The 18,247-nt window shown below is 40.0% G+C and overlaps 1 protein-coding gene across 4 annotated transcripts in view; it reads left to right on the top strand.

Annotated features, from left to right (window-relative positions):
• The window catches only part of SULF1 (sulfatase 1), a 159,353-nt gene that overhangs the window by 94,483 nt on the left and 46,623 nt on the right, over positions 1-18,247 (top strand). For all 4 annotated transcript variants that reach the window (XM_067553640.1, XM_067553639.1, XM_067553637.1 and 1 more), the window contains exons 6-11: positions 383-552; positions 12,112-12,262; positions 14,533-14,708; positions 15,283-15,411; positions 15,683-15,739; positions 16,607-16,736. In XM_067553640.1, the coding sequence (XP_067409741.1) occupies positions 383-552; positions 12,112-12,262; positions 14,533-14,708; positions 15,283-15,411; positions 15,683-15,739; positions 16,607-16,736 (813 nt within the window). The remainder of the gene's footprint in view (positions 1-382; positions 553-12,111; positions 12,263-14,532; positions 14,709-15,282; positions 15,412-15,682; positions 15,740-16,606; positions 16,737-18,247) is intronic.

Genomic DNA, 18,247 nt, shown 5'->3' with positions numbered 1-18,247 from the left:
ATGATATTAAGTGTAGGTGGTTTTTCTTGCACTTTGGAATCATTTTGTCAAAGAGCTTCATCAACAAAATTTAAGAAGTATATGTCTGCTATTTTTTTGTTCTGGAAAACATTATGTTGCCAAATCTGATAATCAGATTCAGATAATACAACCTGTTTCATGGGTAAGAGGGTTTTTGCAAAATATACTTCCATCTAATATTATGCCTTCCTAAGAAAGTAATTAGTGCCTGGTGTGTCCTGTGTTCTTTATGATACTGTGCCTGTTTGAAGGTATGTTTTACTTCCTGATTTAAGCTCTAACAATTACTCGGTATAACAATACTGTGATCTGATTAATGATGCACTGTGTAATTTTTATTTGTGTTAAATATATGTTACAGGACTACTTCACAGACTTAATCACTAACGACAGCATTAGTTACTTCAAAATGTCTAAGAGAATGTATCCCCATAGGCCCATAATGATGGTTATCAGCCATGCGGCCCCTCATGGCCCTGAGGATTCTGCACCACAATTTTCAGAGCTCTATCCAAATGCTTCGCAGCACATGTAAGTAAAATTTGGATTCTGCCAGTGCTGGGTATTTATATTGCTTCTTATAGAGTGTTTTATGGAGACACTGCAGGAACATAAATTTAAGAGATCGGTAGTGAGTAGCAAATATAACTTCTTTTTAGTCTAATTGTATGTTCTACTGTGTTTGTTCCTTTTGGGATGGACAATGCCAATTTTTTTAAATAGTGAGGAACTCTTTTCTCTGGGGAAGTGGTGTGAGATTAAGAGCTCTTTATTAGAGTAGTACAAGGCACTTTGCTGTTTTGTTATGGCTGCTTCTTACAGTACCTTGAGACAGGTAGACACTGAGAACCTACTGCAAAGATATACTTCCTTCATGTTCCTCTTGGACGTAGTTTTCCTGAGATCTGGTTAACTGAATACGCTAGTTGCGGAAGCGTCCTTCAGCAGCTTTTGTGCAGATGTTCACTTGCTTATAGAACAGCAACAGTCTGATTCCCAAGCAGCCTGTCAGTCTGTGTTTTTAAATAACAAGCTGCTTATTATTTTTGGAAGGTGGTTATGCTATTCTAATGACTGTCCCTACTGGCTTTGGTCCAATTGTTGATTAAAAGGTTTTGGATTTATCTGAGGAAATGGGGGCACAGGTACAACATCTCTTCTTGTGTTTTGTTCTATAAGTATATTTTCAAGTGTGTGCAAGTAGGTGGTAGGAAGAGACAGATCCAAATCAATTTATTTTGGGTTTAGAATGTAACATAGGTGGATTCTTGACTGAAACTCTCCTGTTCTAACCCTTAGATATGGATTACCCATATTCTTTTCACAGTGTGAAGTACAGAAATTGTTCCAATTACCATCTGCCCTTTCTTTCATGATCACGTGGGCCAGCTTCCCTATTCACAATTCCATAACATCCTCGTGGCTATTACAGCAGTTGCTTACATAGAAAAGTAATATTATTTTCAATTGAATTTTAATGCAATTTGGCCTCTGGAAATGAGGAGGCAGAGGTAGCTCCACGTGATCAGACAGCATTCTGTGAAGTACTGTGATTTGCCGACCACATTTTGGGGAATGTCTGCACTAATCAAGGATAGAATTTGCAGGTACATTAGCCAGGATAAATTGCAAGGATATCAATCATCATGCTTCAGTGCATAAATGTATGATTATCTGGGATCAGGAAGAAATTTCTCACACATGGTGAACGGTTGTATATTTGTTTGGTTTTTAAAACTATTTTAAAAGCAGTATACTACAGAGCATTTACACCTGCCTCTGAAGCATTGGGCATTGACATCTCATAGACTGGATAGATACCAACTAGAAGGGCTACCGGACTGTTTATATATGGCAAGTTTTATGTCCCTATATTTGCTACTGTATAGTATCTTTTCAGGAGTACCACCTTCTTGTTGGCATATGTCACGGGGTCCGCTCTCTGCTCCTGGCTGCTTTGAGGATTAGCTCCTTCCTGGTCTGATGCCCACTTCTGCCACTCTCACTTTCTCTCTCTCTCGCTCTCTCTCCCCGACTCAAGGTGCTCTCTCTCTTCATGACTTGGCCTTCTGGCCAGGTCATTATAGTCCTCCACTTCTAGGGTATCAAAGCTCTATCGGACAACTGTGCCAGGAAGTCTTCTGCTCCGCTGCCCAGTCTGCGCCACTTCCCCCAGTGGCTGTTAGAGGAACCCGGGCATGCCCTCTACTCTGGGTTCCAGTCCAGGGACCCTGTGTTTAGCACCTGTGGTCTGCTTTCTCTCAGGCCCAGTTGTTTTTTCCATGCACTCTTCCTACATCTTCCATTTCCCCCTTTCTCTATGTTTCCAGTCCAAACTCCCTTGTCCCAGGGAACAACTACAGGCTGCTCCTCCTGCAGCCCTTTCTGCTGCCAACTTCTTGGCTTTATAACAGCCCCTCCTGCTCCTCTTCAGCTGGGCTCCATCTTCAGTCAACCTTTCAATCCCGGGCTTTTCCTTAGGTGAAGCCTATCATGTTAATTATCGTAATTTAACCTGCTCTGCCTTGTGTGGAGTGAACATCCCATCACACACGTTCTCACATTTGTGAGTAGTACAAGCCAAGCACAAATGTTCATGGCTATGATAGGCACTAGGGTAATTTCCGTCTGCTTTCACAAGTACTGGCATTGTAAATTCAGTTGATACATATGCACTTTAAAAGGAAACCAGTTCTTGAAAAGAGGTTCTAAGTCAGTGGTCCCAAAACTTTTTACATTGCATCCCTCCTTCCCCTGTCTACATCCCCCCAGAGAGCCAGAGTTGAGATTGGGCCCGGGAGCCACAGCCAGGCACCGGGAGCCAGGAACCATAGCCGGGCTGGGGGCAGAGCGAGGTGGGGTAGCGCTCCTTCCCCACTCCCCCTTAGGGTCTTGATCAGGCCCTGCTGCACCCCCCCGAATGTTCCTCTGCACCCCCTCGGGGGCCCCGCCCCACAGTTTGGGGATCTCTGTTCTAGATATTTGGTTTGGAATTGGTGCCCTTCTGCGTTCTGAAGATACAATAAGAAATTGTTCACAAGTTAAGGGGGCAGATTCTCTCTACCCTTTGGCAAAGAGGAGTTCAATTTTCACTCTTGGCTACAGCTGGGACTCATCTTAGGGGGAGCCTAGGAGGTGATACTGTTAGTTTTCCCTGAGGGATTCTGTTCAGAAGAGAGGCACCTCATCAGCACATCTCCCTGTCGGCCTTGTCTTTCCTGTCCCTGGGCCACCCAGATCATTTTAGGGTCTCTGCTGGCTGGTAGAAACAGGAGAGCAGGAAGTTTGTGCTGCTTTATCCTGCTTCTGAAGACTTTCTGACTGTGTTTAGAGTCTGGGTTCCTCTGGCTTCTACCTGTGGAATCAATTAAATAAGTCAGCCACCACAGATTTAACAGCAGAGGAGCACAAAATATCCTATTTTGTTCTGTAAGGCCATTAGAAATGTTACATGAGCTATCTGAACAGGTGAGGCTGTGGACTGTGGTTGTCCATTTGAAAATTTGGTTCGCTGAGAGTATTTGTGCAACGTACTCTTCATATTATCTGCATAGACTTGAAAACTATGAAAACAAAATAGCTTTCTTTGCTAAGCTGCTTGTTTCAGAAGCCAGAAAACGTGAATCAGGTGTGTCTCTTCCTGTCTACCTTGGTGGCCTGGATTTCCTGGCATCTTCATTGTAAACTGTTCTTTCTCCAGCTATCACGAGAGAGAGACTTGGGTGGATTGGTTTGTATTTCTTGTGAACGACTGTGCAGGTTAATAGTTCACTCAGCAGACAAAGAAGTAGGACAAATTGAAGACAAACAGCCAATTTGGGTGCATGAAGTTTCTAAATAGCTGGTTTCTATAGCAAAAGCATTAGCAACATGTTCTGACTTAAAATATAGAAGTTGTGTTTCACACAAATATTTGGCAGTCCCTGTGAAAACAGTGTAAGAGCAATAAAATCTCTCCTGCCAGGACTAGTGTGACTTGAACATATTTAACCTTTGGGTTTTCTTCTTTGGTGGTCAAGCATCATTTGGATCGCTTTTGTCTGACCTAGGTTACAGCCATCTGACCTTCGATTTTGTTTTTAAAATGTAGTTGTGATATCATGTTACTGTAGTGTTTATCTCCAGCAAGGAAGGGAAACCAGGTCGAAAGCTGCTCGCTGGCTTTACAAACTGAGCTGCAAGGTTATGCATACAGACCAAGAATCTATCTACCACGTGCAAGAGGAGGTCTGTTTAATAAGACAGTAGCTTAAACATACCCTTAAATTATGAGACATTTCACTGCTGATAGCAAATCTGTATTGTTCGTTGTTTAAAATATTAGGTGTTTAAAAAAATAGAAGCATGTTTGATTAGAAATGAGCTATAGTTTCACATGTATGAGTTGCAGCACAGCTGCCATAGCGAGAATTCCATTCCTATTTGATTTAAAATGTTTTTTTCTTTTGTGTCCTCACCTAATTAATTGAAAGAAGAAAGTCAAATGCACACAACAGAAATTCCCGTATTGATTTTAATCCTTTTTTGTCCAAAATATATATGGTGGTAATGCCAAACAGAAAAGACAGACTTGCACACAATCGTCATTTCACAGCCCTATCCTTCCGCTTCCAGCATGCAAATGAACACTCACCCATTGAATAAAAACCGTTAAAAAGACAAGCAAGATAGTTAAATGCTTGCTATGGATCCTTATTGCAAATGTTCACTTGTTAACCTCATCATCTTCAATTTAAAGTGAAAATCAAACTGTTTCATATTGGATTCAGTAAAGGATATCTTTTATTTTTTTTTAATAAGTATGAAGATCATCATCTCTGTGCTTTTGGAGTTTCTCTGATCCACATAGTTAAAAGAATTCCTGGAGTATTGGCTACTGTTTATTGCCTATTGCCATTTTGTGGTAGTGGTCTTTTCTGAAAATACATCAACTGCCACATCCATCCAGCTACACTCAAAAAATAATTTCCATGGAAGAAATCAGTATTAGGAAAGATGAAATATACTAATGAAGGAAGATGAGATTCTTCTGGGACAATAGATGTCAACATTGGGAAGCTGGGTGGCTAGCCTTTAGGAAATACTGTATTTAAATATGAAATATACAAACACAAGAGATGGCTCTATCCAGGTGTCTCTGTCAGTTAAAGTGGAATCTTATTTCCTTGCATAACCAAGCATTAAGGTTTTGACTTAGAGAATTCTTTATCTGGCTACCATGAGTCTAGTTAAACTAAGGCCATTTTACACTCCCTTTTACCCTGCAGCATAGGGCAGTCTTAGAGGAACTGTGAATTAGGCCTGAGATGTTTATTGCTCTTCTGAAATAAATTAAAATTCTACGTTACAAACAAAATTTAGAAATAGAAATCCACATTACCAAAGAGTGTCAGAAATGGAAATCCAGAATATTTCTTGCTATGCTGAGTAAAAGATCTCTAGCCTGGCAGCAGGACTGCTGCCAAACCCTGTGGTTATCTGTAACCATATGAAATCAGTTAATATCCCAACAATGGCATTAATGGTTTCAGAAGGGCGAGGTGATATCCAAAATGGATGTTTTTACAGTTTTAAAACTTTATTATTTATTTATTTATTTTAAAGTGTAAGGTGCTAGACTGAGAGCTCAGCTCAGTGAAGTTTATTCACAGGATGAGTGCATCATGAAGAGTAGCAGTACAAGCTTCCCCACAACATGCCTCAGATACTGACCTTCAAATGTGATCTAGGTCTAGGTGTGAGACAGTGGTTCATTTTCCAGGCCCATTCAGTCATTGAGGTGTCTGCTGAGATTGTCAAAAGCCTGTATATTATCGTGGCCTTTTTTGTAACATGGGCACTTATCCACATGAAGCTAGAATGGGATCACAAATTGACTTCATATGGGGACAAATGAAGCTTCAGATTTCAATGGCTTTTCTCACTGCTACTCTGAGGCCTATTTGAACTGATAACCTAGATGTGAATTACGTGGTTATCCAGTTTGCTAGAAACATCATTTTAAAAATAGGAGTGGAAGTAGGAATGTTGACATAAAACTTTAATGATTGGGGTTTGTTTGTTGATGCCTGTAATTCTCTAGCCTTCTTACAGCAGAAACAAGACTTTCTGAAGTGAAAAGGTAACTATGTTTAATGGGTATAAACTTCTCTATGCTGTATGCTAAAGAATTCAGGTTATGTTAAGCTTTGACAGTCAAACTTTCATACTTTGTATCCCCAGCTAAATAGGCTTTTCTATTTTTAAAAGAGGAAGCAGGAGGTGGCAGATGAAACTGAAGATGGACTAAGGAAATGCAAGATGAGATGAATGCTAACTCTGGAGTCAAGAGTGTGTTTCAGACTTTTAATTTATCCCAGAACATTGATCTCCAGGTCACCAAGTACAGTGTCTATATAGCAACTGTCCCCAGAATTCTAGCACTCTTCTCAGTAAACAATTGATTTGACAAGTTTAGCTTCTTTTATGTTTGCTCATTATTCTTGAAGAGATTTCAGTTTCTACAGATATGTTGATCACATGAACTACTCACTGAATAATTATAAGTAAACGTATTTCAGCCCATGGATTATTCACAAACTTTGTCATAACTGTTACTTCAAAAACTCACTGTTTTATAATTCCTTATTTACATTGTGTGAGGACTCTCCAAAGCCACATAAGTATTGTTTCTTCTCATTGAATGGATGTCTCTCAAATCCAGAAATATCTTGGATGGAGGCATGCAAACATTTCTGGTGTGGAAACCTCTAGAAATACATGTTTACCCAGATGTTTGCAACACTTTCAGTTAATGTTCTTGTAAACACAATTTTGTTCTCATTGCATATTAATGGGAAGTGATTAAAGAGATTGCAAATGCCATTTAAGCAAATATGCAGTTTTTAATATGAACAAATATTTGCAAAGGCTTGTTTCAGCATTCACCTTTAATGGCAACATAGAGCAAACATCAAAAGCAGAGGCTCATGTTCCCTTACAAGTGTACCAAATGTATAATAGTTATAGGTCCTGACAAATATGCATTAACTGTGCGTCTTTTAATTTATTGCATGTAGTTGCAGCAATTGGGCATGCAGATAGCTGTTTAAACATTTAAATGCCATTTGCATACACAATCTGTAATTGTGTGCATAGATATAAATATTCAGTTAATGGATGTTCATCAGGACCTCTACCTATTAAAAAAAATATTATCTGTTGGTGTGTTTTATTAAAAGGACTCTGTGATTCAGTTTTTGTCAGCATGTTGTGGTAGGTACACGGGTAAATATGAATACAGTATATGTGTGATCAGAGAGGCTTTGGGCTAGATTCATCCCTGTGGAGTCAAGCTAAACTCCACTAACAGCATTAACACAGAACCTCTTATAAGAAAATGTGTTTTGGGCTGATGTTCAAGAATAATGATTAGATTAATTTCCATTTGTTAATATAAAGTAATTGAAGTTTGTGGAATACTTTGCAATAAAATTGTAAGCGCTGAGGCTTTTAAATTGAATTTTTTGTTTTGTGTTTTATTTTTGAAGCACTAAAGAACAGACATTTTTACTGAGCCTCTCATGTGCATTGCCCTGAAGTACTAATATTGTAAGGGTATTCACAACAATATTCTAATGCCAACTTTATTAGCATAGAGGAGCTATGACAACATGTTTTTGACATTCTAAGAGTAGGGCCCTGATTTTGGTTGAGGACCCTGGGCCCTACCATAATACAAATAAATAATGAATAATAAGGCATACGTTTTAGTTGTTGCTGTATTGATGCATGCCCAGCTGGCCGAGTATAGAAGAGCACACTGTATGTTGCCAAGCTTTGCTCCATACTGTCAGTGTCTTTAAGGTTGAGACTAATTTGGAAGCATCATTTTGCCACTGAGAAGGCTAGTATTCTAGCTCTGTTGTAGAGGATGTTTTCAAGGTTGGGCAGACTGTTTACCTGCCCCGTAAATCTGTTGTTTGTGGTTCATTATTGTCAAGTAACTTGTTAATGTAACAAAAGGGCATAATACAATTAGGGAACAATGCACCAGCTCTTATCATCTTAGCCCCCCACTGAGGGCGGGAGATGGCTTATTTTTCCCCTTTTCCGTTAGAAAGAATGGTAGCAATGCTAAACGTCCAATTTCTTTCCTGCCCTTGAAATATCTGTATGCATTAAATCTTCTCTTATATTCTTCATTTGATATTCCTGCTGTGTACATCCTGTGAAAGGAGGTTCAGTCACAGACAGAATTTGGAACTTAATGTAATTGGTGTCTGAAGCATCTTGGTGATTTGAGAGGATGTTTTTCTATTTCCAGCGGTATCTGTAACTTTTATAATTATTTATTGAGCAATCAAAACTTGGTTAGGCACCTCAGAAACTGAATAAAACACATTCCTTGCCTTAAAGAACTTAAAATCTAAATGTACAAGAAGATACAATAAATGAGAGCAACAAAATAATGGGTAATAGGAAAAGAGGGAAGGCTGCACGGAGTTCACAAATATAAGGTTATCGTAGTTGCTTAGGTATCTCATAAAGCTTGTCTGCATGCAGAATTACTGTATGGCAAGCCTGAATATGAATCTACAGCTCACCAGACTGCTGTGTAGTAACTCACCATGTAGCAGAGGTGGTGCTATCCCATTGGAGGACCTAAGCAGGAATAACTTTGCCTCCCCCTTACCTCTCACCCATCCCCTAAAATATAATAATTGATTATTTCCACAAACCAGAAACTATACCAATGCAGCACATGCTAATCCACTTGTTAAAAAGTTCACATTCAATAAGATGAATGGAGTTGTGGGGGTAAACTAAATCAGGGCCCCTTGAGCTGTTTGGGTCACTAAGCAGTTGCTCAGTCTGCTTCTGTCTAGTGCTTCCAGTACCGGGTGGACATGGCCACAACGCAATGAAAGTACCAAAGTGCAGCTTAGCCATATAGCAAGTTACTGTGCTGCAAGCTGTGCTCTGCAGATTCAGTCGGCCTGCTGTGCAGTAAATCACTTTGTAGATAAGATCATATTCGGGTCACAAAGTAAAACATATATTTCCTTTTCCTTCAATCTAATTTTAAGTGATTTTTTTATTTGTATTGATGCTTAGAAATCAAATAGATTTAAAAATAAAATCTTGACAGAACTAACTCAGGATTAAGAGAAAAATACATCAATACTGTAAATAGACTGTTTTATTAACCAATTTAATTGTCTTCTCCCTTCCCAACCCAAACTGCAGCCAAATAGATATTTAACCTTTAACTTACAGTATGTATAATATAAGTACAGTCTCCATATTGATTGCAGCTACCTTAAAGCTATATATATTTATACCAAAATATATTTTAATATATAAAAGTGCCAGCAGTGCACAAATCATAAAAGAAGTTATGTGCCTTTCCTGGGGAGATTGCAATCTATATAGGCTATGAAGTTTGAAGCGCCGATGATGATGGTACACATTTAAGGCTTTGCAAATGTGCACATTCAATGGGACTACTCCTGTGTAAACTTACTCACATGGGTAACTGTTTTTAGGCTCAGGGCCTTAAATTGTGAGTTCTGGTTGTCTTTATGATGGGATTACTATTTTCCTGTCCCATGGCAGGAAAAAGGGATGTCTTCCTTTCCTAGGTGTTAATCTTAAAGTAATCTTAATTTATCAGCAAGTTACAGAAGTATGGGTTGGATGAATGGACTATAAGATGGATAGAAAGCTGGCTACCTCATTGGGCTCAATGGGTAGTGATCAATGGCTCGATGTCTAGTTGGCAGCCAGTAACAAGTGGAGTGTCCCTGGGGTCGGTGCTGGGGCCGGTTTTGTTCAACATCTTCATTAATGATCTGGAGGATGGGATGGATTGCACCCTCAGCAAGTTTGAAGATGACACGAAGCTGGGGAGAGTGGTAGATATGCTGGAGGGCAGGGATAGTATGCAGAGTGACTTAGACAAATTAGGGGATTGGGCCAAAAGAAATCTGATGATGATTAACAAGGACAAGTGCAGAGCCCTGCATTTAGGAAGGAAGAATCCCATGCATTGGTACAGACTGGGTACCAACTGGCTAGGCAGCAGTTTGGCAGAAAAAGTTCTGGGGGTTACATTGGACAAGAAGCTGGATATGAGTCAACAGGGTGCCCTTATTGCCAAGAAGGCTAACGGAGTATTGGGCTGCATTAGCAGAAGCATTGCCAGTAGATTGAGGGAAGTGTTTATTCCCCTCTATTTGACACTGGTACGGCCTCATTTGGAGTATTGTGTCCAATTTTGGGCCCTCCACTACAGAAAGGATGTGGACAAATTGGAAAGAGTCCAGCGGAGGGCAACAAAAATGATTAGGGGGCTGGAGCACATGACTAATGAGGAGAGGCTGAGGGAACTAGGCTTCTTTAGTCTGCAGAAGAGAAGAATGAGGGGAGGGGATTTGATAGCAGCCTTTAACTACCTGAAAGGGGGTTCCAGGGAGGATGGAACTAGGTTGTTCAGTGGTGTCAGATGACAGAACAAAGAGCAATGGTCAATGGGGGAGATCTAGGTTAGATATTAGCAAAAACTTTTTCACTGGGAGGGTGGTAAAGCACTGGAATGAGTTACCTAGGGTTGTGGTGGAATCTCCATCCTTAAAGGTTTTTAAGATGCAGCTTGAGAAAGCCCTGGCTGGAATGGTTTAATTGTGGTTGGTCCTGTTTTGAGCAGGGAGTTGGACTAGATGACCTCCTGAGGTCACTGCGAACCCTAATCTTCTATTTTTCTAAAGTAATGTGAAATTTTGCTAAGATAATTTTGCTAAGCAATGCAATTTAAGGCTCTGTGTATTAAACAGACCTTCAAAACTGCAAGCACAATTTTGCTTCCACAATTAAATGTAGGCTCAAACTTTCGGGTGCAATTAATTGTCCCTGAATATGTTACCCTTAACACCTCTGGCAATGTGATTTGAGGGTGAAATCAAACAATTAACTTTCTAAATGGATGTAATTATGGATTAATAGTAATATACTAATTGCTCCCACATTTTAACTGGAGGCCATTTATGACAATTCAGGTTTGTTTATAGAGTATCTGTCCATTGTATCTTCAGTATGTGCATGCGGTACTCCTAGCCTAGTTACATATGTGTATCAAGTAGAGAGCAAACAGCAGTTTTTGATTGCTGTGTCTAATAGTGTTTATTAAGTAGCAGAGATGTTAAGTCTGCAGTGATGTGCTAATATTTGTGAATTTTTCCATTGTAAAGCATAATTACATAAAGAATATGTTTGCCCACTGCTGAGCGATAAGATGATTCCAAGCTACAGTTCAGTCAGCAGTGCAATGACACAGTCTGTTGTACTGCCAAGAAGGCGAGCCAGCTGCTGAGGTAGGCTTAAGTCTCCTATTCCCAGGGCCACTATCAGAAGCATCCTGCTTATAATGAATACTCTTTAACAGCAGTGCTCCAGGGATTAGTGGTACAGTTAAAACCTTTCACAAACCCTTTCAAAATGTATTTTTAATCTCTGGGTGAAAAAGGAGATAGTTACAAAAAGAGGGGAATTCGTCTTTAGACAATTTGTAGAGCAGCACGAGAATTGGCATTCTGTGAAATATGCAATATTGGTGTCTGATGGAGAAACACAAAACAGAGAATTTAAAAGGAGAGGAAGCGTATATAATGAAGAGACCAGACAAACCCAAAATTCACGCCATCCACTAAAGCCTCATATTGTGAGTGAAATAGGCTATGACTATGTTACCTGCTATGCCAGAGTTCTCATGTAGCTCTAGGATCCCACTCAGGGGCATGCCACCATTTTACATAGCCCTACATGGGTGGAATATTTGTGAGCACTTACTAAAATTAACCAATCAAATCAGTTTACTATCCCCTCCATTTTGTTGCCCATCGTTGATTACAGCCCTCAGTGTTGAACGGAGATCTAATAATCCTCTAGACATAGGATTATAGCATAGCCACTATAGCATTCCTTCCAGCTTGTTGTAAAGTATTGTTACTTACCATGTCAGAAACAGGATATGGACTAGATGGATCACTGGTTAATTCCTTTATTCCTGTAAATTCTGTGAAATTCTGCAAATTCCCTCCTTCCTTTTTTCAGCACTCCGAGCTATAACTACGCACCAAACATGGATAAACATTGGATCATGCAGTACACAGGGCCTATGCTGCCTATCCATATGGAATTTACAAATGTCTTACAGCGCAAAAGGCTTCAGACATTGATGTCAGTTGATGACTCCATGGAAAGGGTGAGCTGTTGAAAATGTCAGAGATAAATTGTTTTATTACGCAGTTTTGTAACTTGTATACTGAGTCTGATTTGTCTCTCATTTCTACTCACCTTGTGCTGGTGAATTCTATTGACTTCAATGGAGTCACTCTTGATTTACCCTATGTAAGTGAGAAGAAAATCTCTATTCCTATTATTTCGATCCCCCTGCAATCCGGACTGGTGTGTAGTTGTCACTCCAATTCCTCACTCCTGGGCCCCGACTTACCCCGCTTTGCTGTGTGAACCACCCACTCCTGGGTCAGCCCACGCCTAGCCTCCTGCAAGTAATCAGTCCCTGACCTAGTAAAGGAGCACCTCTGGCCAGTCACTCATGGGATAGACCCCCAGCAAACACCCCCAGTCCCAGATGCAATCCCGGGAACTGCCGTTTTGCAGGGTTCAGTGCTGCACACTGCACCCTGCAAGCTCATTTACATTTGTCCGTCAATTTATAAAAGAAATTGATATGCACCTGCTCCTTCACTCTAAGTGAGGTCTCTGCACACACTCAATCCACATGCGCTGTTTTAGATAAAACAAACAATTAAGTTTATTGACTACAGCAAGATTTTAAGTGGATCTAAGTCAGATTAATATAAATCAAAAGATTAATAAATGAGTCAGAGTTAATCACGATTAACTGAAAGATAACTCACATCTTAACCTAAGATTAATATTTCAGTCTCTATTCAGTTTACCACACAGGCTGGTTGCAATGCCTCCTGCAACCAGGTCCCCCCCCACCCCCCCTGTGGGTAGATTCTCAGTCTTTGGTGTTGCTTAGAAAATGGATTCCAGGGGAGAGCCCCAAGACAAAGAAGCCTCTTTCTTTTTAACAAGTTTCCACGACACCCCCTGGGGTCAGGTGATTGGCCATGTCCGGCAATGGGCATGATTTTTCCCTCTTGAACCAAAGTGCTCAAAGATGCTTAGGCCAGTCCATTGTTTCTATGTGCATGACTCTGCTGGGTATGGAAACACTGCTTTGTGCTTGTCTGCATCTATTCAAGCCGTGTGACACACACATTTGGGGATATGATATAGCAGGGTTTCATATCTGTATACGTGTATGACATTGCAGGGAACATGCTACCAGAACAATAATATTCAGTATGTCATGAGCATTCCAAAAACACTTTACATGGCATGTTTTGCGTTGGACCATACACAGCTGGACTGTAAGGGTGAACATGAATGATACACAAATCACACCATAAGGGTGTACATGGGGTACAGCATGTCACACCTATAGTGATAGGGAACCCAAATCTACCTGTGAAAATACAAGCTCCTACAAATTCTCTGACTGGTAAACCTACACTGCTGTTTTGTTTTCCACATTCTTAATTGGTAGCAGAATTAGTGGGTTTTTTTTAAAGGGGAAAATTAAAATGTGTCCAGTAAGCTAAAGGTTCAGTTTCACTCTTTCAGCCCGTAGAGCAAATACATAAAGAAATAATCAAGTCCCTCATCTGTAGAGGGCCATGGCCCATATGTACACACACATACACTCTTATACATTACCTCTGCTTCACTCTATTCCCTTCACAGTTCATCCTTCAACCAAGTTCTGGGCATCTGGCTTCACTGAAGCCCAGACTAAAAATCAGGTGTCAGACTGTTAGTGTTTGTGGGCATATAGATAATACAGGGGACAGCTAACTACATATTATATGACACATGAGTTGTTGGGAATAGAATTGTTGGCCTTTTGTTCCAAAACCCTTGACCTATGGATCCAAAGGCCTTTCCACTGGTGCTAAAGGAGGGATTCCCTTAACATTCAGTAGCAATAAAATGTTTAGCCTCTTTCCAAGCCCCTAACTGAAAGGGAGGAGAGACTTACATTTGAGCAAGTCTGAGAATGTATCTGTTATAGAGCTAGCAGCTCACCAACAGTGTATTACAATGATTATATAGAGATTTGTGGGTAGGGATGACACAAGTCAAATGGCACCATAAATTGCCAAAGTAAACTTTTTGAAATCCTCTCCTGAAGCAAACTGTCATCTGTCAAAATGTGGACCTAGTTGGTGAGCGGCAAAACAACATTTTATTCAGTTTTTTACAGCATGCTACGGGCATGATGTGCCAAATTCATCTTTGGCATAACTGTTAGTTTCAATAGTTTCACCAACGGTGCATTTGACCCAATAGGTTTAAATTAGAAAAATTGAATGTATACAAGATTATGCAAAAAATGTTTTGCAATATTTGATTTTGAGTTTTTCCTATGCTATATTTCAGCTATACCATATGCTTGTGGAGACGGGAGAACTGGAGAATACCTACATTATTTACACTGCTGACCATGGGTACCATATTGGGCAGTTTGGACTGGTCAAGGGAAAGTCAATGCCATATGACTTTGATATTCGAGTTCCTTTCTTTATTCGTGGGCCAAGTGTAGAGCCGGGATCAGTGTACGTTCTCTTATGTCTGCAGCACAGCTGTTGTACCTAATTTGAAATGTTTCTAAACACGTCTGATGGTCAGTCTAAGTGTCTGGTTTCCTTTCATAAAGAACATCCTGTTATGACAGGACATTGCTTTAGAAGAGCAAAAGTATTTGTTTTTGTATATTATAAATAGGTAAAAATGTGTAATAAAAATTGCATTACTTCTAGCTCTGAAAAGTTAGGCTTTGTCCTCTATTTTTAAAAAGCAGATAGGTTCAACTAATGACATCTATTGCTCTTCTTCTGGGTTAGCAGAATGGATTGATTCAGTCTTTATTGTGAGTGAGATGGGAGGAATAACGTGATTCTTTCAACTTCTTATTTAACTGTACCTAGCTCAGATGCTCTTTGATAGTATTCAATGATATTGGTCTGTCATTCTCAAAGTCACAGCCCTCTAGGGGGAATTTCTGCACTTAGCACTTATATAGAGCTTTTCATCTTCAAAGAACTCATAAACATTCATTACTATTCTAATTCTGAAAGAAAGTGAAGGGTTACATATAATACAGCTCTGACCTTTTCTGTTAATTTGCAGAGTACCTCAGATGGTGCTGAATATTGACCTTGCTCCAACTGTTCTGGATATTGCAGGACTTGACGCGCCTCCAGATATGGATGGCAAGTCTGTCCTAAAGCTTCTGGACCTCGAAAAGCCAGGAAACAGGTGGGTCATTGCCATTTCTCAAAGCCAGTTCAGCAGCAAACACCTCAGTAAATCAACAGCTGAATGGAAAAGAAATTGTGGCAAAATAAGCTGTGTCAAGCCCAATGACCACAGCTTTCACATTTCAAAACTGTTTTAAATAGCACATTTATAAAATTGCAGGTATTCCTGAGCAGAGAGGTTACTTTAAAAAAATAAATCGTTAACACTAACACTGCTATTCAAAAACAGCCACAGATGCCAGCAGTAAATATCATTATTTTGCTTTCAGGTTTCGAACAAACAAGAAGACCAAAATTTGGCGTGATACATTTCTGGTGGAAAGAGGGTAATTATTAAAGCCGAGACAGTTTCGGGAAACTTGCCTAGTGGCAAACTTGCTTGTGCTCACTCTTTTTTTTTTTTTTTTTTTTTTTTTTTTTTAAGTGGACAGCCAGGCTGTAAAGTCTGCAAGTAAACTGACAGGGTTTCTTTGTTCCCCAGCACAAGCTGTGCAACCTGCAGCCCTTCTTCTTACACTGTTTCATTAGCGATTTGAGTGGGTGCTTTCCACAACAACTTTACTGGTCCGTCCATTCCACTTGCCTAGATTCATTCTTTAACCTCAGATCCACAGCCATTCACCTGGTCACCTGCTGTTTTTTCCTTCCCTTTCCGTTACTCTTTTCCAAATCCTGCTGTTGATGTGATGGTGCAACATTCTTCTGTCTAATTTGATAGTTTTCACCTCAGTTAGGAATCCTTTTCCAATTTGTTTAAGTAAAGGAAAGCTCTATATATAAATGAGATTCTTAAATATAGCTACTTAACTTTTTCACACACAATTTATAATTTTCATTGCCCTGCACTTTATTACTGTGGAAATTCCCTGAGTAAAAGTATTAACTAATTCTTTTAATGGCATTTATGACATGACTGTCTGTGAAAATAAACTGGTGGGTATGACTACATGAATAGTTCCTGAAGAGAAGCAATGATTGCTGGTGTAGTTTTCCAGTATGTCACTTGGACCATTCCTTTACTACAAGAGCTCTTGCTGCTGTATCTCACAAACACATGAATGTTCTTATCTTAGAAGATGGCCACCAGATGCTAAATCTTGAATATTGTTGCTTTTTTAATGAAATTTATCCCCTACAATGATTATAAGAGTGCATTGCCTCTGAAATTTAACTTTGTTTTTCCTTTTTGAAAGCAAATTTCTGCGCAAGAAGGAGGAACCCAACAAAAATGCCCAACAGTCTAACCATTTACCAAAATATGAAAGAGTAAAAGAATTATGCCAGCAAGCGAGGTACCAGACAGCCTGTGAGCAACCAGGACAGGTGAGCAACAAATGATTCCAGAACTGTATATACCATAATGGAATGTACTTCTGGGAATGATGTAATGACATATTGCATGAGAGCTAGCTGAAACTGGGTAAAGAAATCACATTTGCCTAATATCTTTATAAGTAAGAAAGTATAAAAATGTCTTGGTACGTTACATTGCATTAAAAATATAACTACCTATTGCGGGGAGATTGTGGCTTGCCCTGCGTACTCTCTCATGGGGGAGTAACAAAGCATATGAGACCCTCGTGTAGCTCCATGTGGGCTCCCCACATCACAAGTTATAACACAGTGGGAAGAGCTGCTTCCATGGTGTCACTATTCCCCATTCTGAGCAGGTGAGCAGTCAAGAATGGGGAATGGGCGGTGTCTCAATCCTGTTCCTTCTTCCCATAATACACCACTCAACACAGCTGAATCAATCCAGAGAGGGGAAGAATCTGCACCACATTAAGGGCTGACTCAGATTACTTCCGCAGCAGAGCAAAGGGGCTCCAGTGACCCTGAGTCACAATTCTGTGCCTGGAGCAGAGCACCTATGCATTGCCCTACATTCAGCATATTCTACAATCAAGCCTCTTTATTCAGATTTAAAAACGCAATCATTGTGTGATTAGTAACTAGTTGTTCATTAAAGATATTTATTAAATTTAATGCCATGTAAATAGTAGTCTTGGAGACAATTACATTATCAACAAGACAGCTATTGAATTAAAGGAAAAAAAACATTAACCAGTAAAAGCCACATTCTGCTTGCCTCACTCAAAGCCGGTGGTACTAGTCAGATGGGTAAGGGAAGCAGGATTTTATCTAATGGTATTTGCTGCAGTTTAACAAGTAGGTACTATGTCAGGACTACATAGATGTTAATCAGTCAAAATATGAGTTTAGTCATTTTAGTCATTGGAATGTATTTAATGTAAAGGATCTAATATTCAAGAACAGCTTCCATTTCTGGACACAATTATGGACCAGATTGTGATATTCTTACTCAATAGTATCTTCCTCTTCAAGTGCTTGCACATGTCCATTCCATTGTAGGTGTGTACATGCATCATGCACTGTTGTCAGAGAATTTTGTCCCTCAGCAGCACCCGTTGGGGTGGTCCAAATGCCTTCTGTCACCATGTGCCACTGTGTGCAGATGTAAGAGGGCAGAGCCATTCCTGGCCCCTCTCAATTCCTTTTTACCACCAATGATGGTTGTCGCAGCGATTCCAGACTTGTTGTGACAAGTGCTCCCCTCACTCATTTCCATGTATTAGTTAGCTAACTAGCTTAGGGCAAGATTTTCGTTTTAGATTTTTGATCACTTTTTATCTTTCGGTACCAGGATCAGTAGCAAAATGATGCCTTGCTTGCCGGGGTCTAAGTCCTGTCTGACTTGCATGAAGCTTATGCTGCTCAGTGACTCACACCCAGGCCCAGCCTGCTTAAAGTGTTTGGGAGAGTCTCTCGTTAGTGACAAATGGCGCGTTTTAAAAGGATTCATGCCCTCCTCA

Source organism: Emydura macquarii, unplaced genomic scaffold (assembly GCF_026122565.2).
Source record: "Emydura macquarii macquarii isolate MOO-44397 ecotype Brisbane River unplaced genomic scaffold, CSIRO-AGI_Emac_v2 contig_1477, whole genome shotgun sequence".
NCBI lineage: Eukaryota > Metazoa > Chordata > Testudines > Chelidae > Emydura > Emydura macquarii.
The sequence above is the reverse complement of the archived record's forward strand: the minus strand, read 5'-3'. Positions and strand labels throughout refer to the sequence as shown.